General features: G+C 38.8%; 1 protein-coding gene across 4 annotated transcripts in view; it reads right to left on the bottom strand.

Moving 5' to 3' along the window:
* HHAT (hedgehog acyltransferase) overlaps positions 1 to 26,363 on the bottom strand; it is a 163,831-nt gene that overhangs the window by 62,435 nt on the left and 75,033 nt on the right. For 3 of the 4 annotated variants that reach the window (XM_072856859.1, XM_072856856.1, XM_072856857.1), the window contains 2 exons: positions 23,794 to 23,995; positions 9,204 to 9,348 (listed from right to left, as the gene is read on the bottom strand). In XM_072856859.1, coding sequence (XP_072712960.1) covers positions 9,204 to 9,348; positions 23,794 to 23,995 — 347 coding nt within the window. The remainder of the gene's footprint in view (positions 1 to 9,203; positions 9,349 to 23,793; positions 23,996 to 26,363) is intronic. The other variant, XM_072856858.1, reaches the window with a different exon arrangement.

Below are 26,363 nucleotides of genomic sequence, written 5' to 3'. Positions count from 1 at the left end.
AATTCAAGTATTTTATACCAGGCTATATTACTGTGAGTCATTGTGAGACTTTTGCTGTGTATGGCAAAAAAACAAGGGAATGAGAAGGCAGAACTGTGAGCGTCCTCTGCCCTCCTAAGGTTCTTGGCTGGGCTATTTTGCATGGCAAGAGCCAGCAAGTGCAATGGCAGGGAAGAGAGACAGTCATGGTCAGTGTGGGTCGCTACACTTCTTCCTCTGCAAGATATGGCCAAAATTATATCTCTCCCCTCAACACTGAGGATGAGCACGGCCTGGAGTGGAAAAGAAAGCTAATCGTCCTCAAAAATTACTCTTGCTGGTCATGCATGACAAAAAAGACCTGGCATAACCACAGCCATCTTCCAGTGTTGCTTCTGGAAGCAACAACACTGCTCCCTCTGGCAGCCCTCAGCCCCAGTCCCCCCCGGTTAATCTACAGCTCACAGGGGAAACGAGGGAGCACTATTCCTGTCTTGTTAGTAATTCCCAAAGAACAGTTTCAAGAAAACGTGGTTCCAAGGGTATTCCTACATAGCCTTTTGACGTGTCTGCCATTGTACTTTATATGCATAAGGACCCAAAAGAGAAAGGCATTCTAGAGGTGTTACAAGATTATTTTTTTAAAAAGTTCTCCCATTAATTTTAAAACCATTCCCACCTTCTTACTTCTTTGCTGATCTCTGCTATGGGAATTACAAGCTGAATTGCATGTTGACGAGCAGTCATGAGGTCATGGCAATTTAAGCTTTTTGAGACAAAAACTAGTTTTATTTTTTATGTTCATGCTATGTTTAAGACATAAAGGGTCCACACATTCAAACTACTTCAGTCTCCGAAAGACTATGCTAAAACAGCACGTACTGATCTGCTACACCAGCAGAACATGCATGTTCGGCAGTATCATTCATTCCAGCTTCCATACTAAGCACATTGCTACGAGCAAGGTTACATTTGTAAGATAGACTGGGCCAACCCACTACAACTGCTCATCGTACCACCCTACACTTTACTGGCATCATTACAATAAGAAAAAGGCTGTATGAGCCTTGACCAACATTGAAAATGTGAGGGCATTTTGCCTGTGATCAGCAAGCTCATTAAGTAGCAAATCCTTGCCTTTTAATAAAAGAGCTGTAGATTGCCAAGAAGGCAGTGCAATGTAGGAACAACTCCCCATTTGCTGCATGCAGTGTAGTTTGCTTAGTTCTGTAAGTCACATACAACATAATGCACAACAGTGAACTCTGTACATGCAGTCAGAGTGTAGACTCTCCTGCATTTTTGTACTTGTACATGTCATATGTAAAATAAAGGTTTTAAAATGGTATATGAGATGTAGGTTCTTTGTGACCGATTCTGACCCTGCAATCATATTGATCCTGGCAGACGTGCCTGCACATGTTCTGCAACCTTCTAGATAGAAAAACCTTTCTGCATTGATATGATTGCAGGATCGGGCCCCAAGACTGTAAAGACAAATAATAAGCTATTGCGATTCAACGGCAACAGTTGAATTTAAACATAGCAATGCTCCAACAGTTTTCGCAGAAGAACAGAGGCTCAAAGCAATGTGATTCAACAGAAAGTGGCAGAACATGCTTTATTGTTTCAACTCTAAAGAAAACTGCCAAAAAACATGTGAGTATTTGCTTTTATACAGCTCTCATTCTTTGGAAGGTGAAGGGGGAAAAAAAACCAAACCAAACCACTGCCTCCTTATTACTGCAGATCAAAATTAATTTTTCTTGGTATTTTGCCAGTTCACTTCCCAATGAACTGCACCCACCAAGCAAGGTCACATAAATGATTGTAAAAACAAGTTTCCTTTGTGTATGAAGAGGAATGAATCATTTGGAAAAACGTGACATCTTCAGTATTATTCCTGCCATGATGCAATATTTCTCTAAATTATGCAATCCATCAATATAGCATTCATAAATGTATTTTTGGAAAAAATGACCTTAAGTAAATTTCTGCATAACAGCAGCAAGTGGGATTTCTCAGTGAAAGTGAAAATCTGGAGGAACAGGAGTGCTGGAAGACCATATGCCAGCTACTCTACAGCAGAAGCTTCCAAACCAAAACAAGGGCCACCTGAAAACACAAACGATGACAACTCTGAACAGTCAGTCACTGAAGTAGCCCTCCTTTTCCTTTCAGGTGCAAAGAAATTTGAATGAAGGCTTTGCAAGAGTTGCACAGAATGGACAGCAAAGTATCACACAGTCACAGGGATGCCTCAGCTGACAGGTCTTGTGGCCTCCTTTAAGGTCCTTTGCTACATGATTTCATTCCTCCTGCACCTTTAAGCCTCTTCATAGCTAGACATTTACAGATATTGCTGTTACCAATCTCAGAAGTTGTTGAACTGCAATATGGCTCCTATACATCATTGTATGTTATCCGGCAACACCTCAGCATTAAAAAGTCCAACAAAACCCTGTTTAATAACAAGTTCTAACTACTTTGCTCTGAGTCTTTTTGTTAGCTTCCTTCAGCCCTTAAAATGTGTTAAATATGTTCACTAAGCTAACTCGCAATACTCAGTTTCTGAAGGGAGAGATGCTGTCGTATGAACTGCTGATCATCTGGAGACATTTTTCCTACACTCATCATTGCAGCAAATGAGGCATGTGATAAGCAACATATCTAATGGGTAGACATGATCTTACATGAGCCAGACTAGAGCATACACCCACCAATACAGGAATCTCTCATCTTTTTTTGTTATTGACATCTCACACAGCAGTGGAGCTACACAATAAAGTAACTCATGGTTTTTAAATTATTTAGTTGTTGAACATAGAAAGGCATCTTGAGCACTAATATACAAGTGATTTTTTTTGTAGAAGACAGACCTAATTTCACTGTCTTCAAAATCAAGGGCAAAACTTCTAAAGGTAACAGCAGTCCAGGATAATGCCTTGAAGGATCCTGATACCCTTTCATTTCTCAATTCATTTACTACATGATTTAAATAAAATTAAACAAATACAAGTGTTGAGAATAATCTTCAATACTGTGATACAGTGTAATTAGCAAACAGCATCATTTTAATTTAATGTCGTAAGATAATGGTCTACTGTTTCTGCCAAAGCAAGCCAAAAATTCCACATTTATGCATGTTACACCAAACTCTTTGCTTTGCTCAAATGTCTGAATCTTGTATGCCATTATCATGGAAATTCCCACTTGCAAATCAATGTTTAAGATGTCCCGTGAAACACAATTGAGAGAGTGCTGCACAACTCTGAAGAAGCCCAAAGGCTTTCTGCCTCCATAAAGGAGGTCAGGTAATCACCTAGTAGTGATATGAAAATCTTTTCCCTATAAATTAACCAAATAACTGAATTCTGATCAGCATAAAACCTGATTTTGCTTCAAAGCAAGCCAAAATGGAAAGCTGGAGGCAAAATAAAGGGTTCACCATCTTCAATTAGTGAACAAATATTAGACATTGAGAAAACAGCTTTAGTTTTGCGTAGTACAATTGGTTTTAAATGCTCTCAGAAATTTATCTAATGAAATATTTATATACAACACTATGCATTTCATCCTAAATGCTAGAAGCACGAAACAGCAAATAATTCCAAGACTTCTCCATAAGAGCATTTGTCAGTAGTTTAAAATTGCACCATGACTTCCACTAAGCCATGCTGCCACATTGCACCTCAGCCACAGCACTATGAGCTTTTTCCCCCCATCAGATCAAACTTCAAAAAGAAACTGCTATAGAATGTTACTGAAACTGCATTTTTGTACATTACCACAGTCCTTAACTTACTGAAGAAATATATAAATCCACACAAAAATCCTGCTGTGCTGTACCCAGATTCCCCTTCCATGTAAACAGCTGTATCTGCTGATGAACCACCTAGAGAAAACAGGGCTTGGAATGGGTCTGGAGGCCATTCAGAGGTTCCTCCTACACCATGATGAAGTCAATATTTTCTACATTGCTTGACAGATTTTTGTCTGCCTGGAGACTGCCCTCCAAAGATAGCAATCCAACAGCTTACCTAGGTAATGTGTTTCAATACTTTCCATGCCTTACAGTTTGAAAGTTTCTGCTACCTCAACTAAAGCTTCCTTGCTACATTTTACAGGTTTTTTTCTTCTCCTGACCTCACTGGCCATACAGAATAGCTTGCTAACATTTTCTTTGCAGAAACTTCTATGCACCTATTTCTCCCCTCAATACTTTCCTCTCAAAACAAAACAATGCCATTTATTTCAGGGTCATGGCTCCTAGACTTCCAATCACATTGCTGTATTTCCCTCTCCCTAATTGTCAGATGATTATTATTTTTTTAAACTGCAGTAACCAAAACTGGACATATTTTAACTTTAACCTTCAGAACATCATGTAGCAGAAGAGGTTATTTTATGCATTTTACACTGCTGTCAATGCATCTCAGCATAAGGTCTATTTTTGTTGTAAGTGGTATGACACTGTTGATGCACAAAGTTTGCAACCTGGTAGAACAGTCAGATACCCTTCATTGCAGGACTTATGCCCAGCCAGCCGTTCGGTACTCCTGCAGTAAATCATTTCTAACCAAGGGTGAAATTCACTCTTAGCTGGATGCCCACTAAAGGACACCTTCTCAAAGGTTGGACGTCCACTCTAATCTAAACTAGCCTGTACAAAATGCCTCTGAACTCAGTGAAGAGTGACAATGTATCTCATCCCATGCTAAGACAGATGTATGTGGGATGAACTGCCCTCAAGAGGGGCATTCCTCACGATTTAGCGAGGTAAATTGGATAGTTAAAGTACTGGTTTATAGTTAATTTAAATGATGGCTGTCCAATTTTCAGACAGCTATTCAAAGTAAAATACGCCTGACATGCATTGTGTGCTTTCCTCATTGATCTGGGCTCTGTTCCTTGCAAACCAGAGAAAGAGCAGGAAGCATTTTGTACTTTATCACCCAATATACTTGTGTCCCCTCCCAGCCTAATGCCTTTGCCCATGCTTGCTAAGATAATTCACAGCCTCTTAACCAACAGCACTGCATAGCGCCGGTCCCAGGAGAGACCCCTTCCAAAGAGAACCCCCCTCGTTGGAGCCTCTCATTTTGAAGTGAAGTATTAATTAATTAATCTGAATACAGGATTAAAATCAGTTTGTTATGTAGAAGACATTTCTGCTGCTTTCTTATTAGAGTGACACTGTCTCATATGAGAAAAGCCTTATTAAAAAAAAAGTCAAAGCAAATGCTTGCTGTAGGAACATTTTTCTTTGCAAATAACCTATGGGGCTAAGTTAAGTTTTAGAAACAAGCACTAAAGCTGGTCTGAACAGTTTGAGAACAAATTTAAGAACAAATACTCATACATATAACACACACACCCCCCACTGCTCTCGTAATTTTGACAACAGTGATTTTAATGATGCACAGAAATTAATTTTGGAGGCAGATAAATTTAATTTATTTTTCACAAGATGAAAGCAAATGCTAAAAAATACCACTACCTGGCATGCTCAAATATAAACTCTCCTTGTCATTGGTATGGGAGCTGTGGAACGCTGCTGAGGTACTGCAAAACAGTTCAAATATCAGTCAAGCAAGAATTCTGGGAAGAGAAGGTATACCTATGGCATGGCAAGGGGCATCGCAGCATCCAAAGCTTACCACATCTGAGAAACAACCTCATCTAAATCCTGTTCCTAGAAAGCAATCCACAAAGCTTTGATAACAAAGGTAGCTTACTTGCATGGTCCTCCTTACACTGACTATGCTGTCCTGGGGTTTAACTGCTTTCATACCCATGTCCTCTCCTTCCCACTCTGAGACAACTGTATAGATTTTTGATAATACTCAGTCTTTGCAAAAGAACACAGTAGATCCTCTTCAGTAACCAAAGAGCAAAACTAGAAGTGCATTTTCTACATCTTCAGCTTCAATAAAACTTCCTTTTAAGAGTTAGCCATTTTAAATTTGCATCACTGTTGCACACATGCTAATGGGGGGAAAGCTGCTCTCCAAGCACTGTTTTTAGATATTATACAATAGAACTCAATTTCTGACTACAAAGTACTATACAGTGGGCATTTAGTGTGTTAAAATACTGGTATTCTGAGGTTCATTTACTTGCCAGACCTGAAAATGCCATGCCCAAGACCTGAAGCTGCACCTAAACCTGGAGATCTGATTTCTGCACCGAGATGCATTTTATTTCTTGAGTTTAGCATATATGTTGACTAATTTTGTCAGTGATCTACAAATGCCAATTATATTTACGATCTGTGAAACACACATCTGTTCTCCTATTTTCTTCCTACCTGTATACATACAGATATTTGTAGACATAATTCTGTGGGATTTGAATAAAGGAAAGGAACTGACTATTCTTTGCAGGTGATGTGCAGGTGGACAGCTTTGTTCTCACAGATCTCTATTCCTTACCTCAGAGGGATTTTATGTCACACTACTGCTGCAGAGCCCTCTGCCACCTCAGTCAACTAATCTCAAGTCCTGCTGCCCAGGTTGCTGAGGATGTTGAGATGTCCTCCAAATGCAAATGTCTGCTCTCTACATTTGGTTTTAGAGTGGTGCAAAACCCTGCTTAGGTTTCCTAAACTAAGATTAATTTCAAACAGATCAAAAAGGTTTTAAATAGAGCAAGAATATTCTTTTTAATCTTTTAACCTGAAATTCACCAAGTACCTTGTCTCTTCTCAACCCAAAGCTAACAATTATTGGCTCAAAGTAACTAGATACACATCTAGCAGACCTTAGTAATGTACTGGACATTACAACATTGCTTTGTCTACCAAGTGCAAGGACAAGGATCTGGATATTGGAGAAGAGGTTTGGGGGTCCCTTGCCAGATTTCTTGACTACTCTTCACAAGATACTGATGGGAGGTCAGCATCTGTTCTAATCAAAGCTCTTCAACATCATAGTGCACAAGAGAAAATCTTCATGCATGGGAACTTTATATTGCTTGCATTACACCAGAAAGAAAGTGTGAAAATAAAAACCCAAAACAAACATCCTCCTGCCCCACAGAACACTCACCCAATACCACCACACTTACTTCTTCAAACAAGTCAAGCATATCTGCATTTAATTTTTTATGAAGGATATAGACAAAAACTTGAGTTGAAGACAAGCAGCTAGATCATCTCATCTGTCCTTGGGCTGACAAAGGAATGACCAAAGAGCATACATTGTTGTCTTTAGTTTGGTCTGAATATATTGAATTGGATTCACCAGAACAGCACAGACTATACACAAATTTACTTATCTTTATCTTTTAGCTTTGCACTCTCCAAACATATGTGTAGATTTGTTACATCTCCTACAGACCAGCACTTAAATTTACTTTAAATTGAAGACCATAGTTCTGAATAGTCGTTCTGGATTTGACTGGCCTTCAATGCTCAGCTTTTGTTCCATAGTAAGAAAACCACAATGGAGCAGGAGTGTTGATACACTAAAATCTTAGCAGATATTTCAGTTTGTACACGTGAGCTGTCAGAACCATTATGCAGTAATAGAATATGCTCAGTCATCTGTGTGACCTAAGGATATAGGCATATAAAGCTTAACACTGAGATCTCTACTAGCAGAGTATGAGCTGCAGTAAGAAAAAGCTTTTACATTCTAAAAAAAAGTTAATTTGATTAACACATCATGGAAACAAAGTTGCAAATGACTAAACTAATTTGCTATTCCTATCTTAGACACCTGGTACCTAATACTGAACTAACTGTATGTACTCAAGTTATATGCAGAGCAATAGACCAAAGAACTATTAAAAAAACCCCATGAAACCAAACCTAGAAAAACAATCAATAATTGATCTGGTTTAATTAAATACTGTTCTACTGCTAAAACATTGTCCATCAGATGCAAACCTCAGCATTCTGCCAACTGCTAACCCTTCTGAAGAGGAAGGCATACTTTCTCCATTTACAATATACAAATTGCATTAAGAAAATAATTTGCATGAAACTATAAACCTGAAATGGAAAATGTCACTATTGCTTTTTTTTTAAAAAAATAAATAAGAAGTGATGTCTAACTTTACTTCCAAACTTACTCTCTCAGTTATTTTTTTTCTACTGAAACTATTAGCCAACTAACTGGGAGGAAACAATAAGACAAAATGAAGCCTTTTTAAGAAAGCAGAAAACAAGTCTTTTATATTTTAAGAGCAAAAACCAAACATGAGAAAGCGTTTTACCCCACCTTCCCTGCCCAGTATTAACAAAAAGCTTCACTATATTTTATGCTAAAATGTACCTTTCTTAGGGCTGTTTGAATGTGGTTTTGCTTGAGCTCAGAAGAGAAATTGTTCAGTTTATGTGCATAACTTACTCTTTAATAGTTTCATTATTTTGGGATGCTTAAGTAGGACCTTGGAACTCCAGAGCTGACCTCTAAACCATTGCAAAGAACAAAAGGAGAAAACACTGCATGAAGGAGCAACAGACAGTGGTGGTCTTCGTAGGAGAGTAGTTCTAGGCACAGAAGCCTATTAGTACTTCCCTCACGAGGAAGAAATATTCCTCTGCAAGACCTTTGTTTGACAATATGAGGCTCTGGCAGCAATAAGAACCTAAGAAGAAAACCGGTCCTACTTACTTTGAGCTCTGGCAAAAAAATTAAAGCTGGATTTGTCTCCTGAGTCAGCTCACGGTACAACGCTGCATACTGCTTATTCAGCAACACCACAGGCTGATACTGTCACGCAAGTTCCCCTGTCCTCAAACCTTGTCCTCAATAGTCAGAAGGTCCCTACTCTGACAACAGATCCACTACAAAAAAAACTTTAATTGCTCAATTATGCTGTATTATGCAGATCTCATTCATTAACCTTCCACAGAACCTATGGGGTTGGCTTTAGTACACCTGTTCTTACTGATGTACATGAGATTCAGAGCAGAAGAAACCAAATCCAACCTGGCTAACTTGTCACACATTTATTATTCAATCTTCAGTGATTTCTCCGACAGAGAAGCCTGATAACTCTCTTTCTAGACTTGATGGGAGAAAGGCAATGTTTCTTTGTAGTCCCAACAGACTGCAGAGTTATTTAGGTTTTATCAGAGAGATTTTTGATGGTTTTGAACAGGAACAGAAAAAAGTTACTCCTAGTTAGTGCACTGAGAGAAGAACCTGGCTCAGCCCACCGAAGGTAATATTTGGAAAGTTCTGTTATCTAGAAAGCACAAAAATAAAACTTGCCTTCCATAAAGATCCTGTTCCAGTAGATTTTTCCAACATGATTTCCTCCAAGAAATATTAGATTTGATAAAATCAACATTGAAGTGCTAACAGATGCTAGAACAGCATGAAGTCGACGACGAATTCTTGGCGAGAAGAAACGCTCCTGAGGGGCAAAACAAAAGGTGCAGATGAAGTTAACAACCCCTACACTTTTTCAAGCAATGTTAGAAAAAGACATTGTAGTTATGACAAACAACTTTTATACAGAAGTTCAAATCCTTATGGAACAGATCCCAAAGCTTTTAAAATATCTAGCAGAACTCCCACCAATGCCATTTAAGTTTGGGTAAGACTTCACGATAAAAAGCAGTATTGAATCACAGTTGAGGTTGGAAGTGACCTCTGGAGGTTACCTAGAAAGGTCAGCAAAGCAAGGTCAGCTCAGGACTGTGTCCAGTCGCGTTTTGAATATCTCCAACGATGGAGACTGCACAACTTCACTGGGAAGCCTATGCTGGTGTTTGACTACCCTCACAGTAAAAAAGATTTTCTTACATTTAAATAGAATTTATTGTATTTCAGTTTGTGCTCATTGCCTTTTGTCCTGTCACTAAATACCACCGAGAAGAGTCTGGCTTTGTCTTCTTCCCCCCTACAATTAGGTATTCATACACATGGTTAAGATCCCCCAAGCCTTCTCTTCTCCAGGCTGAACAGCCCCAGCTCTCTCAGCCTCTCCTCTTATGGCAGATGCACCAGTCCCTTTACCATCTTTGTGGCCCTTTGCTGGACTCACTCCAGCATGTCCATGTCCATCTTGTAGTGGGGAGCCCAGAACTGGACAGTTCTATACATTCTATGTCTTAATTCTTTTCTTATTAAATGTACTCCTTGATGAATTTTTGCTGATGGACATAGACAGTAACAACGTGCTTCTGGGGTGGATAATACTATCCAATAGGTTCCAATATGGAGTAAAGCACTTCAGTATAAAACAAACAGCATTGAACAACTTCCGAAGTCATTAATGCTTTGGTTGATTAATAAGACTTCACTGAAAGATTCTAGAGTCAGATCAGAACTGGTTATCGCAATGAGTCCTGACAAACAGATACTTCCATATAAAAAAAGGTTTAAATACACACGCAATCCCAAATTTTTTTTCAGTGCAAATATTACTGCTCAAGTTTGAGAAGTGTGAATACCTGTTGTAAAGTTTTTGGTACTGTTGTTCTAATGATACGAATAAAGTAGGTCTCTCTCCACCATATACTAGTTTACATCTTTCTGAATCTGTATTTTGCATTATCACCTGAGGTGTGAGTGCAGCACAGAGACCGCAAGAAGATGGTGAAAGAAGGATGAGAAAGTTTTAGCTTCCCCCAATATTCAGTTGTTAGAACAAATTTTAAAGAGCGTTATAGCACATCACAAGGAAATATTGTCTCATTACTGCATAAGGAAAAATATCTTGTTCATCACGGCCCCAGGCTGAAAGCCTCTTTACATAGTGCCTGAATCTGCAAAAGACTGAATGCTTCGTGTGAAGTGATGAGCATTTGCCAGGGCATGGGAACTAAGGAAACTATCAGGAGCTGTTCAGCCTTCACATCATAGACATTGATGTTGCAGAAAATAAAGTCTTGTGACTGCAGCATCAAAAAAAGGAGCAGTAATTAATTTTTAATAGCTGCAGCCAGACCAGGATTCATGCTCAGATACCTGGAACAACATAAACACATGCTCAAAACAGACCTAAAAATACATTCCTAGAAAAATTAAATTGCTAGTTTTGTAAGCATCAAAACAAATATTTCAACTGCTAGATTATAAAGTGACAAATCTTCAAATATATGACAGTTACAAGCATAAAAATACAATTTTAACATATTACTGCAAAGTAGATCTCTGGTAAATTGAATGTTAGCCCCTGTCAGAACTATATGTAGTGTATGAGTCAGTCTGAGTCAGCACAAAAATAGGGATGGATAAGCTTCAAGGAAAAGTACTCTGTATCAGGCTGTACACACAATACAGCAATAGTCAATCTTCCATACAACACTATGAAAAACATTCATGTATGAAAAACAGAGACTGAGATTTTTCTCTGAAAATTCTGGATGAAAACTAGGGCAAAGGAGAAGGGTAGAGAACGTAAGATAATTATATAAATATTCCCAGACACCAACAGTTACTTAGCAAAACAACTTTTTCCCTTTCTAGTACTTTGCATCTCCAAAGCTGCCCAAGGACTTCCAAACATTCTCCTTCAGTTCGCACACAGACAGAGGATATCTGAAGTTTGTCTTCTCCTGAAATGCACAGTATGAATGTGTGGTCCCATATAGGAAAAATGTATGCCTTTTCGGAATGCATAAAGTGTATGCACACAGAGAAAGTGTCCAAAATCTTGCTATTAAATCCATGTTAACAACCAAATTTAAATAAGGAGCAGTTATGATCACATACCTGCTAGCTTGAACTTTTGCGTTAAGAGTCACCAAACTTACCCTCTTCTTACACCATGCTAACTAATTCTGATTGAGCTGTAGCTTATCCGTAGAGCATAGTCTATAATCCAATCTACCTTACACTCTCCCTTTGTCTATCAAATTTATTCATCAACTCTCTATAGAGAAACAGTTTTAATTAGGAAAAGGAAAAATAAAAAAAGAATCTTTTTAAAGAATCTGCCACTTTAAAAAATTAATACAGTTACTAAAAAAATAAATAAAACTGTCACCTATCATACATCACCCTCTACAAAAGTGCTATATGTTAAACAATACAAGTTAACTGTAGTACAGACCATAAAAGCCTTTGGTCACTTATAAGGTATAAGGGAGTAGTTTAAGACAGCAACAGCTTAGACAAACACTGAACCCTTGCTAGGTTTTGCTGTAGCTAATTTCCATTAACTCTGCTAGGCATTGATCCAAAAAGCAGTACACATTTTCCTGAGAGTCTTTGATGTCAAGGCAGCTCTTACCCAGCTGCAACAAAGGTAAAAAATGAAAATGTTCTTTAAACATCTCACATCATCTAGAAAAAGCTAACTATGAAAGTACCTGAGCAGCTATTGTGCTCAAATTAATACACTGGAAGCGTTAATTTATCCATAAAAAAGAATGAGGCTGGTCTAGATAACCCATAATAACATTTGTGATTTAAATATCTACCAGCATGTGGATTTTTCTGAATATACAGCAAGTTGTTTTCATCAAAGCAGACAAAATGAAAAAAACTTCCACACCCACAACTCTTCATTATGCTATTTAATACTTTTAACAATAAGTTCCATTGCAACAATACAAGCAGCTGCTATGGATTTGTGGCGTTTCTCTGGGTTTTACTGCTTCTCTTTCTCTCTCCTCTTTTCCTGTTGGAAATGCAGCCAGAAGATAGAGTGGCGAAGGAGCACCTACTGTTAAAATGACAATGAAGCTGTGGCTGCCTGGCTGAAATGCTTATATTTGCATCCTTCCTCAATGTTCCATCTTGCTTGTAATCTCACATCAATACTTCATCATACTTTACTTTTAGTAATCACCACCACCCCCACCTCCCCACACACTGTGAAATAAATGGACTGTAGCATTTAAACTACACAAATAGACATATTGTCAAGATACTCAGTCCAAAGACATGTGGCATGACATAGGAGGTGACTTACAAAGGTTGGCTCAGGCCACCTTTCCTGGAACTGAATGGAGTTTGGGTTCTTGTTCCAATCCAATTTCTACTGTAAATGAAGATCAGCCTCAGACATTTTTACCAGATGTTGGAAAAAACCTCTCTCTGCACATTGTTGGGTCTAGCAAAATTGGCTACCGTCAGATCTCTCTCAACTGGGCCTTCTCAGTCATCTTACAAAAATAAATGATACTATCATGTAGTGGGGTACCTTGAAAAGTAAATCTGTGCATGTGTTTGAGAGGGGTAGAAGAAGATGGGCATGAAAAGGATTTGTACGGTCCAAACACTCCCATTCCTAAATCCATTTCCAGTTGCACATGCATGTCACGTTTAGCCTCTAAGTGAAAACCAAGCCAGAAATAGGAAGCTTATATAATGGTTGTTTCTTGAGAAAGATAGCTTATGAAGGACAACATGCACCAGACTAGATCATTTAGGTTAGAATTAAGAGTCAAAAGTTAAAGGACATGGTGAAATTTGAAGTCAGAGAGAATGTGAAGGAAAATACCAACTTCATTTACTTTGCAAGGTAATTACACTACTATGAGTGTGAAACAACATACATGGCAGGAGAAGTGGCTTCAGACAGCAGAGCATAATTTAAAAGAACTTGTCTCTAAGGTGAGTTAGAGCTAATCAACAATAAATTTGCATTTTCACTTATTTACAGGACTGTGTACAACAATATTACTGAATGGCATGGAGAGAGGAAATTGAGGGTCCAGAAGTGTTTTTCCTAAATGCATTTACATCTCCTAGCTAGCCAACAATGGAGAAAATACTTTGTGGAATGCTGACCAGAATAAGTCATTCACCCTCCCATGTGGAAGGTGAGGGAGACACCCAAGACTGAATTCTGTACAGCAGTCAGAACTAGGCAGTCCTATACAAAATATCATGCTGAAGTAGTCTTTTACAGAAATATATTACCCAGTATTTTATCAGGGATCCAATCCTACATCTTCCTACAGCAACCATTCTTAAACTTTTTCTAGCAACAGTGGTGGCACCATGGTCATTTGGCATGTCCCAAATGCTCGTTATTCAGAGGGCTGCTGAATCCATTTGCAGCAGCTTGTTCTGGGAGCAGGTCACATGCATCACGCCGTTTTAGGGAGGGCTCGGGAACTGGTGTGCATGTTTTGCACCACACTGCAAACCCAGCCTGATGACAGAGTGACATGTCGCAAGAAGCCTCCCCTGACAGACATTAACTGGTAACTTCTTGACAAGCGCTCAGAAGATGGAAAATATCTACACATGCTGCACTTGCAATGCATCTCATTTATATAGCTGCTCTGAGGACAGATTAAAGAAAACTTCTACATAAAGTCAGTGACGTTATCAAGCTTGCTCATACTAAAAATACTTTAACAAGTCTCATGAAAGGGAATTAAATTTGCTGCAATTTAAAAAAGCATCCATCTTCATGGAGGAAAACAGAGATTCACAACATTTATTTCCTTTTGAGCTACCCTTCCAGAGACTTGATAATCCAAGCACATGGCAAAGTAAGAGCATATGGTAAAACTGGAGAAGCAGTCGAATATTTCATATGGGAACATATCCACCGTGGAATAAGACTGTCAGATGCTATGGCCAGAGTGACATGACATGTGCTTGATACTACAAACTGCAACGCTACAGATTACATGACTATTTTCATCTGCCTTTGGTTTTTAAAGGGTCAAAATAATCTAGTACAATTTTTAGAAGAGTTGTCTTTTTTTAAACATATATTTAATTACTATCTGTTCTACAGATTTCATCCTCTCCCACTTAAACCTATCAGCCAACTTATCCATAATAATTTTAAAATAAGATACACAAACTGCACTATTTGTTGTGTTGAAGAAATCAGGCAAATTAACTACTATGAATATAACAGCTAGTCCTGCATGATCTTTCACTGCCTCTCCTACTGTATGAGAGGGGAGTCAGTGTGCTTCCTACGGTTATTAAAGCTCCATCCTTCCTTTCAATTTCCCGAAGGTTTTTACTAGAGAAGCAACACTTAAAAGCTAATGTAATGTTGACATCTTTAAGTCACAAAACCTAAATGAAATATTCTTTGCAATGGTCTGTTATATAGGGTTTACAAGGATCGGGGGGGGATACAGATGGGTAAAATGTTTGTGGGTAAAGTTGCTGCAGTACAGGAGGGGCACAGGTGGTGCCATTATGCATATCAGGAAAATGCTTGGAAAAAACCTCAAATCACTTGCTGGGGTTCCTTTTACCAGTGCAGTTTAAGAATCCGAACTTCGATTTTCACCCCCCATTGCATCACAACTGAAGAGTAAGGCCTGAATTTGTTTACTTCTCTACAGAAGCAGAGACCACCCAGTCAATCTCAAAAGCACTTCTAAGTGCTTTCTTTTAGAAGATGTTCTTAGATAAATGACAGGCCAGCTCTTCAATGTCTACCCCTGAACCCTGGTAATCACCCCATTACCACAAGAGTGAACACCTCAATGCATCCCTTAAATCTGGGTCATCTGCAATGCACCCATTTGCCAAAAATAACGGGCCAGCATAAAAACAAGAGCACGGGTGAAAAGCTGAAAGAGAGCGAGGAGCAGATGGGACAGTGGGAAGGGAAGCGACACATCCTGATAACAGTTACCGGCTATTTTATCTATCTGCAGTTAGGCGCACTGAAAATGGAGGGCAGGGTGTGACTGAGCAGCTGGGGGAGCAGATGGGACGGAGGAAAGGCTGAAAATTGTGACAAAGCTCTGCCAAACAATGTCAATTTATTTAATTTTTAAAGTGAGCAGTAGAAATGAAGATGGGTTGGGTCCAAGCAGTGGGGCAACTTCTAAAAATGTTTGTTAATATACATTGTCAATGGGTAATAGCAACAAAAGGGTGTTTGGGAGACTGCAGAAATGAAGGGAGGGACTACGTGTGCTCATTAATGTTGGTAGAAGTTAGGCTCGAAAAGCAGCAGGAGCAAAGGAAAGGCAGCTGATGAGAGGCTGACATGCCAATATAATACCTACTCCTGCACTCTGAAGCTGAGGGACAGATGTTGAATAGGATAAGCGTAGAGACTGTACCACAGAACAGAATATCAACAAAAATAAAGAATTCTGGTTGAATACACGTGCAAAATATCCATTTATGAAATAATCCAAAAGAAATTGTGGAATCCCCAGAGCTGTAACAGTAACAAGATAAGGAACAGGCCTGCAAGCGGAAAGTGAATGAGATGTGCTACTAGATCTTGAGCATCAACAACTGCCACACCAAATGGAAGAATAAATTTAATTTCCCATCAACAGATATTGTACCCTTCAGTAATCACGGCAATCAGTCCTGTTTGCTCTGTTCTTCACATAGCTCTAACCCAGAACCAGTCCCCTTTACCTTACTTCACTTTATTTTTCTGGCATTTTATTTTGCTTGCAGTTTTTCCCTCCCTTCTCCCCAAGCTGAACTGTGGCCTGAGGTCATCTCCTGCTTCTTTTCAAGGTATATACTTTCCTTCCAAAGCAAAAGTAAAAAATAGCTCCTGGAAGGTTCACACATAAAGGCGGAAACTGACAACATTTTTCCAAGAGACAGGATGATGCAAATGACCTGTAATTCCCTACATCACTCCTATAAAAAGAGGACCACACAATTAAAATCAAGCAGCTGTCAGTTAAGATCTATTTTCACAAATAGAACTTGTTTCTGAATTTAGGAATAAATGCTATATATAGTATTTGAGAAGATACTCATCTTCTCTATTGATGTCTTACTAAACACTCACTCAACAAAACGCTGTCTTGCACTAGCACCAGTTCATTTTTAGATTTTCCAAGAGATCTACATTTATAGCATCTCTCAGCAGCCAACCCTCCCTTCTGTTTAAAGAAAGACTCCTACCAGCTCGTGTGTATGCACTACACTTACAGATGCATGTGTGGAAGTTTGACATACACAGAAGTAAATTTCTGTACTTGCTCCTACACTTACTCTTCAACCGCAAAGAACATGCCCAAACTTTTTTTTTTAAAGCGACAGCTTGTGAAAAGTGCAAAATGAACAGCATTGAAATGCACCACCCTCTTTTCTGTTTTATGTTTAAAGCAGGGAATTTAACCAAGTAATGGCAGTGTACACACTCCTATAAGCTCTCATCAAGGAATACAGGTCGAGAGACTGATGCACTCTGTGTCCAGGTCTTTGACATCCTTGTTTTTGTTCTTCTGGTTCCCATTCCGCTCATTCTGGTTCTCTCATCCACATTTTAAGGTTTTTACCTTTTAAGTTGTAATCAAATTGGGAAAGGATCTAACTTCACCAATCATTAGTGCTGCATTTTGGTCCTGCCCTTACGGCCCTCCCACACTGCCACTGTGAAACCGTTAACAAATAAATAATACACAGTAATAATCCCCATAGAGACATCTGATAAACACTCTCAGCAAACACAGACCTCGCTTTCCCTGGGGCAAGTTTCTGTAGCTCAAGGCACAGCAGAAAGACAAGAGTGCAACCGCTCCTCAGTACTTTAACTTGTATTTCTGTAACTGCTGACATCTATTGTCTGGACTAATTTTTGAGGTGAACAACAGAGGGAGGTCGTATTCATGTAACAGTAACAAAGCAGAACATAACCAGCACCACTCTGCCTTGCTTTCACCCCGTAGCATGATTTACTTGCTTTTCAAACTGCATTATGGCCTGAGCACCAGAATACTGCCTGATATCTCCAAAACAGAGGAGGAAGTAGATAATGCTGGTAGGTGGGAGAAACAATTTTTTGTTAAGACAACTGAGCAGCTATGCAAGGGGCTTCCCAGCTGACATTGTGGTCTGAAGCAGAGCAGCAATGATCTGGTTAAAGACAGATGGAAAATCACAACAGTTTCTCCATTGCTGGCATCAAAAATAACATTTCTTGCACCGATTTGACAAAGAGAAGGATGCTTGTACTCAACAGGTAGGAAATGATACAATGTTATCTCTGAAATCTTACTGTAGCCACTTTTGTCATTCACTGTATAGAACCCTGTATCATATTGCATATGCTTGTCCCTCACACAAAACAACAGCTACTAGGTTTTCAGTCTTTGTTACTGAGTCTGAGGCAAGAAGTTCCCTCAGTAAAGAAAACCAGAATCAGAGTGCAAGCGTGTGTCTGTGTGTGCATTTTTAGCAGGGCTCTCAAAATGTTTTGGGATCCACTTCCGTGAAGACAAATGAACCCTTACAACACGAGGGTGGAGAAGAGAGGAAAAAAAATAAAATCAAGCAAAAGCAGAAACGTGGCAAGAATTACTTGACTCAGAATTATTGCTGGCAAAGCTAAAAGTCAGTGGAAAAAACCTAGCATGCATCTGCCAGCCCATATTCACCTTTGATGGTCATTCAGCAGCTCAGTACAAAACAGCACCTCAATAACTCAGCTTGCTGCTTCTAGGTACCATACACAAAGACCAGTTGTCACAAGTCTGCCCTGGCTAACGTTCGCATCTGGGGAAAAGAGTTTCCATCAATTTTGAGTCAGAGTACATCTACTTTGGATAAACAGTAGAGATTTCTGGTTAAAGCAATGATATGGCTGAACTCAAGGTTGGGGTGGGGGGCAAGCCCCATCCACTGGTCTGGATTTTGACATTATGGGTGATACCTATATCTCAAAAACCAATTCTGCACTAGAAAATAAGAGTCTGGTTAAGGGACTTTGTTCAACTACCCCACCTTACATTCTTACAGATTCTCAGAGTGAAGTGAAAAACCCAGCAGAAGTCTACAGCAAGCACATAAAAAGGTTATGAAGAAACGAAGTATCATTGGCAATGCTTGCCACTTAACTGAATCACCATGATGCAATAAAAATGTATGAATTACACAAAACTGTTAGTAGAAAAGGCCAGACAGGCTTGACATTAGTAAACCAGTGATATAAATACTCTTTCCAGAAAATGAAGAAAAATAAAGTTCAAAGCCTAGTGTGGGCTGAAGAACAGCTGAGAAGGGTCTTTATTTATTACAGAGATCTTATTAAAGGTCTAATCTTGGAAGGTGGTCAAACATACACACTTCCCTTGAACGAGTTCCTAATGTTTAGTCAGATCTTGCCTCAGTCAGCTGCAGAAGGAAGCTTTAGTTATCTCACAGCAGTTTAAAACAAGTTATACTTGCAAAAATAAATTCTGTCATTAAAGGACTTGGTTATACATTTGTTTAATGTATATAGGACATGGTTGTGAAATTCACAGGAATCTTTATCTTGGCTAGGCTGAATTTGGGCCCTAACATTGGGCTGAGTAATTACTGCAGCAGAACCCAATTGGTTTCTTTGTCCCACTGACTTTAAATACGGAGGCTCAGCCTACTACCCCGTACTGCTTATGTACGTTTGCAAGGGGGAGGTTCCAAGTAGTTGAGCTCCTCCTCTTCCACTTCCTTTCCTTGGCTTTTGTCTCCTATATTGTACTGCTTTGGGTGCTTTTCAAATTCCTCTCCACGAGACAAATCTTCTAGCAATAAAATAATCAGAGGAATTAAAGCTTTCTGCTGGGGTAAAGAGCTAGGTCAGCTCAGCAAAGATTCCAGCAGGAAGGCGTGCAGAGGAGGAAGTGGTGAGACTGCAAGGAAGGGAGGAAAGGGATATTAAACCTCTCCTCCTTCAACAGCAGTGAGCTGTTAGATCAGCTTAATTCCCTGTTGAACCACAGCCCAGAGGTCAGGCTCACCAGTCAGTACCTTTCCATGCTCCACACCAGCTGTCTGAAGGATCACTGCATAATGCATAACTTATTACAAATAACTGTAGAAATTTTAATGCACCTAGCAGAAGAAACAGGACAAGCAAAATTAAACAGAGGGAAAAAAAACAGACAAAAACCCCTCACCACACCCAACTTTTTGAAAGACATCTAAAATTCTGTTCTCTGCAAAGCTGAGCATGCCAGTTGTCAGGGACCACATCTCTGGTACCCAAAACAATGGTGATATTTTTACTATAGACACAAATGTATGGAGGAACATTCTTCTGGGGGGGGGGTGGGGGGGAATCTAACACACCAACCAAAAACATGGACATCATACAAAATACTTCCCCTTTTGCAGAGAGGGGTTGGGAAGACAATTACAGTGTACTGAAACAGACTTAATTAGCGCACCTTGTTACAGCTATAAATGAAAATGTAGAAATTAAAGTATTTTATATTTTAAAAAACTAAAACACTTACAAGGATAGTACAAATTACTTTAAAATAAGCCATGATTAAAATTAGTTGGTTTCTCGAATTGAATTGTTTATGGTGTATTTAGTTTCTTACTAAATAAAGCTAGAAATAAGGTCTTAAACTAGACATTCATCATAGCATGATTTTTAGAAGAGAAATCTTTAGGTCTCAATTTAAAAAATTCTTACTAGACCGAATGACATGTTTTTACTTTACGGAAGAACAAAGATGATAAATGTTGCTGTTTCAATTGAGATTAAAACATTAATTTTAACAATCTGCCAGCTTCATCCCCTTTGTTACATCTTCTTTTGGATGATTTCCAAATATTTCTTTTTTTAAAAATCCATTGATTTAAAGATGTTGTCAGCTATTCTAAGGTTTAAATAATTCAAATCTATTTTTATACCAAGATCTAATTTCTTATATAGATCTATATCTTGTTTTCCTTAAGGAAAAAGGAGAAGGAAAAAAAATTTAAATCACTGGAAGAATGATGGCCATTAGCATTTTCTTTCAGAAATCTGACACAGTATTAAAAGTCAATACAAATTCTGTCATTGATTTCGAACCAGTTACTACTGGAGTCTCTGTTCATCTGTAAGAAATTAATATAGGATCAGAAACAAAGCACTACTTTGCTCAGTATGGGTCTAAATATCTCCTGAAAAGGTAAAAAAAGAACTGATAAAAAACACAATGAAACTTCTCCAGTTTAATACAAAGTCCCCAGATATGCCCTAGCTTATGATGCATAGCATTTATTGTTGTTTTATATACAATGTTTTAATGAAAAGACAGTATTACTTAATTCAGCTCTAATTTACCAATATCTAACAAGTAATCTCTAGGGGAAAAAAAAGATACACAGATAACTTCTCACAACACAACTCACTGAAACATGAAAGTTCACAGCAGTGTAAGCTGAAAAGTACATAAGAACATCATAAAATGATGTAAGTATCATACCCCATATGATGATGTACATAAGTACATCAGCTCTAGAGCTGAAATCAGGAAGCCAGGCACTGATTTGTAACCAGTATAAACGAAAAGTTTCAGATCCAATTTTTTGGGTCAGGCAATTTACTGTTTTCAGTAAATATTTGTTTATATGCTGATTTTACTTCTTACAAGTAATGCCCATGCTTCTTTGTTCACTCTAGTTCAATATGCCTGAGATTACATTTAAAACTTGTCAGACTGCTACAAAAGTGTTATTTACCCATATTGTGCTAGGTTTCAATTGCTGAGATTTAAACTACCATAAAATGTGCATAAATATAGGGTCCAATTCTTTTTATATATATTCTTAGTCAACACAAGGATTCTGTGAAGGATGAGACTCAAATGTGCTTTATTTCAATTTCTAAATCTTTCTTTTGCAAGAGAATTGAGACAATATAGTGGGGAAAAAAGGGAAGCAGTTTTGATATAATTCTTGTTATTCTTTGTGATCAATTCAATTTTAAACACAGAATTAAAATTCAACTTACTCTTCAAGTTTGGTTGTTGTTTTTTTTATATATATATTTTACTAATTAAACACCTCCTGCTCAACTGAATTATGTAACTCAACTTTAACAACAATATATGAGGAGGTTTGGTAAATAGAATGGGTTAAAAAAAGCATAAGCCTGTGCTTTGTAGTTTTTCAGAAACTCATCTGCTATTCTGGGGACAAAAATAAACTTTCCTTTTCAAAAATAGCTTTCAAGAGCCAACACAGCAAGTGAGCGAAGCACAAGAATGCAAAGGATTTCAGCTTATCAACCGATGAAATTTAAGTGAAAAACCCATTCCCCAGAACAGGGTTCTCAACACCACAGTAACTAGGCTTGCAGCACACCTCTCACAGACAGGATTATGGGAATGCTTCCAAAAGCCAGATTACAAGGGAAAAATAGAAATTTATGCAGGGCATTAGGGAATTTGCAGTCCATTTTAAATGCAAGTGATACTTCTTAGGGAATGTCACATCACTCCACCCCTTGATAAGGAAGGGTCAAAGTCCAACTACTCCTCTGCTCCCCAGTCTCAACATTCAAGAAGAAAATGGGAGTTTCTTAGAAGAGTGAGGAGAGAGCAATGAGGGGTAGTTTGCAAAGACTGTAGCTCATGTTGTTGTAGAGAAACCTTCAAGGCCCAAGGCAAAGCATGACTCAGCCATAACCAAATGCAGCAAGATCTGCCTAATCCACTAATTCAGATGCCATAACTATTCATACTAAAAATGCTGGCTTCAGAAATATTTCAAAGATAGGTGTGAAAGTGTCTTCTAAGGAAGGTCTACAGCCATGTTTCCAAACAAAAATGGAAAACAAGGGAGACATGGAAGACATTGGATAGGCCTTTAAAAACACTGAATGAAAACCAAGGGGAGAAAAGGAATAAAATGCACTTGGTTCATTGCTAGGAGTTAATTTATACAAAGAAGAACCCTACTGCCAGCATCAGTTAACTATAATTAGAACTACATGTTAGTTAGAAATTAATCCAACATATATAACCCCACCTTCATAATGCCACATCCTTGTCATTTCTATGGTATTTAACCACTTGATTCCTTAAGAGTTCTTTTAAGATTTCTAATACAGTGACATCAAATACAAAAATCCCCTACATTTATATTTCCTCATACAGCTGGATGCCTAAAAGACTATGTTGTCTTGCAGGCCGGAGACAAACGTATGCAGCTGGTCAGATGGTGAAGCTCAGTTTCACTCTAGAGGGAGGATTAATGGATCTGGTAAACTCATTCTCTAGGAAGGAAAAAAGCTGCTTCCAGACTGCCACTGAATTCACAGTGATGGACAGTTGGATGATATAAGGTAGCACTGGCTGTTATTGGCTACTAAATTACTTAGCTGTATCAGTTGCCACACATGGGATGCCACAGGAGTGAAAATTGAGACAGGTGGGATGGAGAACAAGCATAATTACTTGAGCATCAGGACTTCATCAGGCTGCAGAGTGAGTCACCATCACCACATTATATAGGAGTATGAATTCTGTGCACTTACCACTACTAAGGAAGCAAGACATAGGAATTATTTATTCTTAAAAACAGTTATTAGAAGATCTGGGATTTAACAGTGAGCAAACCTGCAGACTAAAATGACCATCAAAATTAAAATAGTGCTTTTTGCATATGATTGCATGTCAAAGAATTTTGTCCTTTGGACAGCATGACAGCATAAAGGTCAAAAGTATAAGTAAAGTGAAAATATCAGAGGTCTTCAAAGCAAAGTAATATTTTCTTTACTTGGCTCTTTAGTGGCATAAGATTTCCCAGCGTAAGCTTGTTCCCAGATGCAAGCAGCTGCTACACACGCATTTGTCCAGGAAACACATGGTTAGAAATCTACACTCCTAATTTTAGTGAAGATGAATATTTTAAGGGCATCCTGAGCGAAATCAGAATACAAATGTTAAAACTGGCTTCTGTTCAGCCATATACAACGTGACAAGCAGTTACTCACTCTAGGACTGCAGAGGAAGCTTTTAAGACCATGCATATTTCCGTGTTTGCTTTGCTGATACTTTGTAAAATTCTAGTTATATGGTTTACCTCAAATACTGGAGGGTGTGCAAGGGAATGCTAACTCTTTATCTCTTATCCACAACCTTTAATCTAGATTAAACCAAACTAGTAACGAGGAACTTCAGATGAGCATGGAGCCAGGAAACAAGAGCATGAAATGAAGAGAGATTCAACTTACAATTAAATCTTGAATAAGGGAAATAGAAAGTATCCTCTTGACGCCATATTCCACAATTACTCCAAGCCAATTAAGTGCACCCCAGTACCACAGATAACTCTGTCCTCCGTGCCAATAGCTTACAAAGGCAAAAGTGAGGGCTGTGGAAAAGAGCGTTCCCAGCAGACTGGACTGAGATCCTCCCATTGGGACATAAATGTACCTGTAGGTGAAATGACAGATAAGCAACCTTATTAGAGATTTCACGGAAATCTCAGAAAAACATCCACTACGAAACAAATTTGTTATTTTGTGGCACAAAAAAAGAATTTTAATAATTACCTGTCATTCTCTGTTTACAGAGCTTGCCCTAGTTTCTGCAAAGCTGTAGACCACTTCATGAAATATGTGCATATACCATTTGGCAAGAAGACAATTTTGTGGTCACAGGAACTCTGCATTAGGCAAATCTATAGCATAAACTATATTCTCAAAATTGCAGAAAGACAAATGTTCAGGTTTTTTAAACTACAGTAGTTGTAAATTGACTTATATACACAGAAATTACATGTAATCTTCATGTGAATTTAAATTACAAGACTCTTAAATTTAAAACATTATATAAAGTCATATATAGTCATAACCCATAGAATGTTTTCAATTTGTCTGAAATGTAGACACACGCAAAGATGTTTAAAAGCTTGTAATTTCTTCCTTTTTAAATCATTCATTAAAAATTATATGAACTGAAAATATTTCCTATCTCATTCTCATATTATACTCTCAGGATCACGTCTGCCTAATGACCTTCAGAGCACATGTACCAAAAAAACCCCCAAAACCTGTATGAAGCACCCTGCGTGCAACTATATTCTGTATTTAAACTGAATCCAGAGTCAGAACCTTAGTCTTCAGTTGAGGCTTATAAGTGTCCAGAAAGCAGTGCTCGTTCAGTAAAAATACCAGAAGCAATGGGATTCTGAAAGCTGACGCTGTTTTCTGGGTCGCTGCACTTCCTTCCTGCCTAGACAGCTACATCCACTCCTGGCATTTTCCGAGTAAGGCATGGCCACTGGCCAGCCTTTACCTGAAAAAGTCACATATTTCTGTCAACACTTTGAAGCTCATCAGGCAACGGAGTCACCATCCAGCTCGTGGGTACTGGCGAGGAGATGTGGTATATGAGAACTGCCGGTGATAGTTCCCCTCAGCTGTCGTTCCTTTGGTGTGACGCACTGTACTCATATTTCAGACTATTCCTACTCGCTAAGATAATTAAAGGAAACTTTTTGCAGTGAAATTTTTAGCTCTGGTTATCAGTTTTTACATTCAGAGATAAATACTAGCTTAAAAATTTAAAAGGGAAATTAACACAGTGCTTTATTCCTAATCTTATGAAGTAAGAAAATACAGTAATGGGGTGAAATAAAGTGATGAGAGTAATTAAAAGCTAAACAGAAAAGTCATTAGAAAAACAACAGTCAAATGCTCCAAATTCTCTCTAAGCATAACATCAATACACCTTTTCACTTCAACCTGCTACAGGGAACATCTGATTACATCTATAGTGATTTTCAGTATAAGTGTGCTTTTTAGTAAGCATATGAAAATAAACAGAAATTAAGATCAACAAATTTTATTTATGCTGTGATTTTCTTCTCTCTCCCCTTCCTATGTTTTTCTCTGGTCTAGTCTTTTCTCATCACATATATAAAGAAACAGTGTAGCAATAATAGACACGTGCAATTGCAACCACTTAGTCTAATAGCAGAGGGGTACACGTTGGCAGTCTGTAACCAGGGGGATCCCCTGCAGGGCGCTGGCATGGAGGGTGAAGAGAGCAGAGCCACAGACCCCACTGCTTCGGACAAATTCCTTCTATGCAAAGGACTACAGAAATGAGAGACCAAAGCAGCTCATCCCCCCTTAGGACATACTTCCCCAACACCTTCCCTCTCCCTTTTTAAAGGCCGATTGTTTTATTTTTTAGGCAGGGCCCATTGTCATTACCAGCTCCCGTCGCACACTAGCTGGAGGGCTGGCAGCCCCGCTCTGCGGCCGAGAAACCGCAACCCCGAGAGCCGCACCTCCGTGCCCCTGCAAGCATGGCAGTACCTTGTTTCACAGAGCTTCACCCGGAGGAGCCCGAAACAGGACATTGCCGGCCCTGCCACTCTCAGCAAAGCTCACTCACTGTCGTACGTTTACTGAAACACAGCATTTAAAAGTAACCCAGACACCACTGAAGAGACATCTCTGTGATGAAGACCTTACTCTAAGCCCTAAGGAAACCCTTCTGCTGACCTCATGAGGTCCTGGGTTAAATCCACGGCACAAAAGGTAGCTTTTACTGCAGAAGTAGCTCTGGGTTTCTGTACAGTCCCTTTCCTTGCACTGAGACAGAGCTGTTGTGTAGGCACCAGCCATCTTGTCAGCACAGGCAGCCTCTACTGGCACTGGCATTGCCAGGAACAGCCCAGCAGCACCAGCTTGTTCATTTGCAATAGCAGCTCAGTTTAGGTTGGCCTGAATGCCTTTCAGATTACTGTGCAGAAAAAAAATAGGTTATTTTCTGATTTTTAGTGTTTAAC

This window comes from Ciconia boyciana, chromosome 3 (assembly GCF_034638445.1).
Source record: "Ciconia boyciana chromosome 3, ASM3463844v1, whole genome shotgun sequence".
NCBI classification, from domain to species: Eukaryota; Metazoa; Chordata; class Aves; order Ciconiiformes; family Ciconiidae; genus Ciconia; species Ciconia boyciana.
Note: the sequence above shows the minus strand (reverse complement) of the source record. Positions and strands in the feature narration are given on the sequence as shown.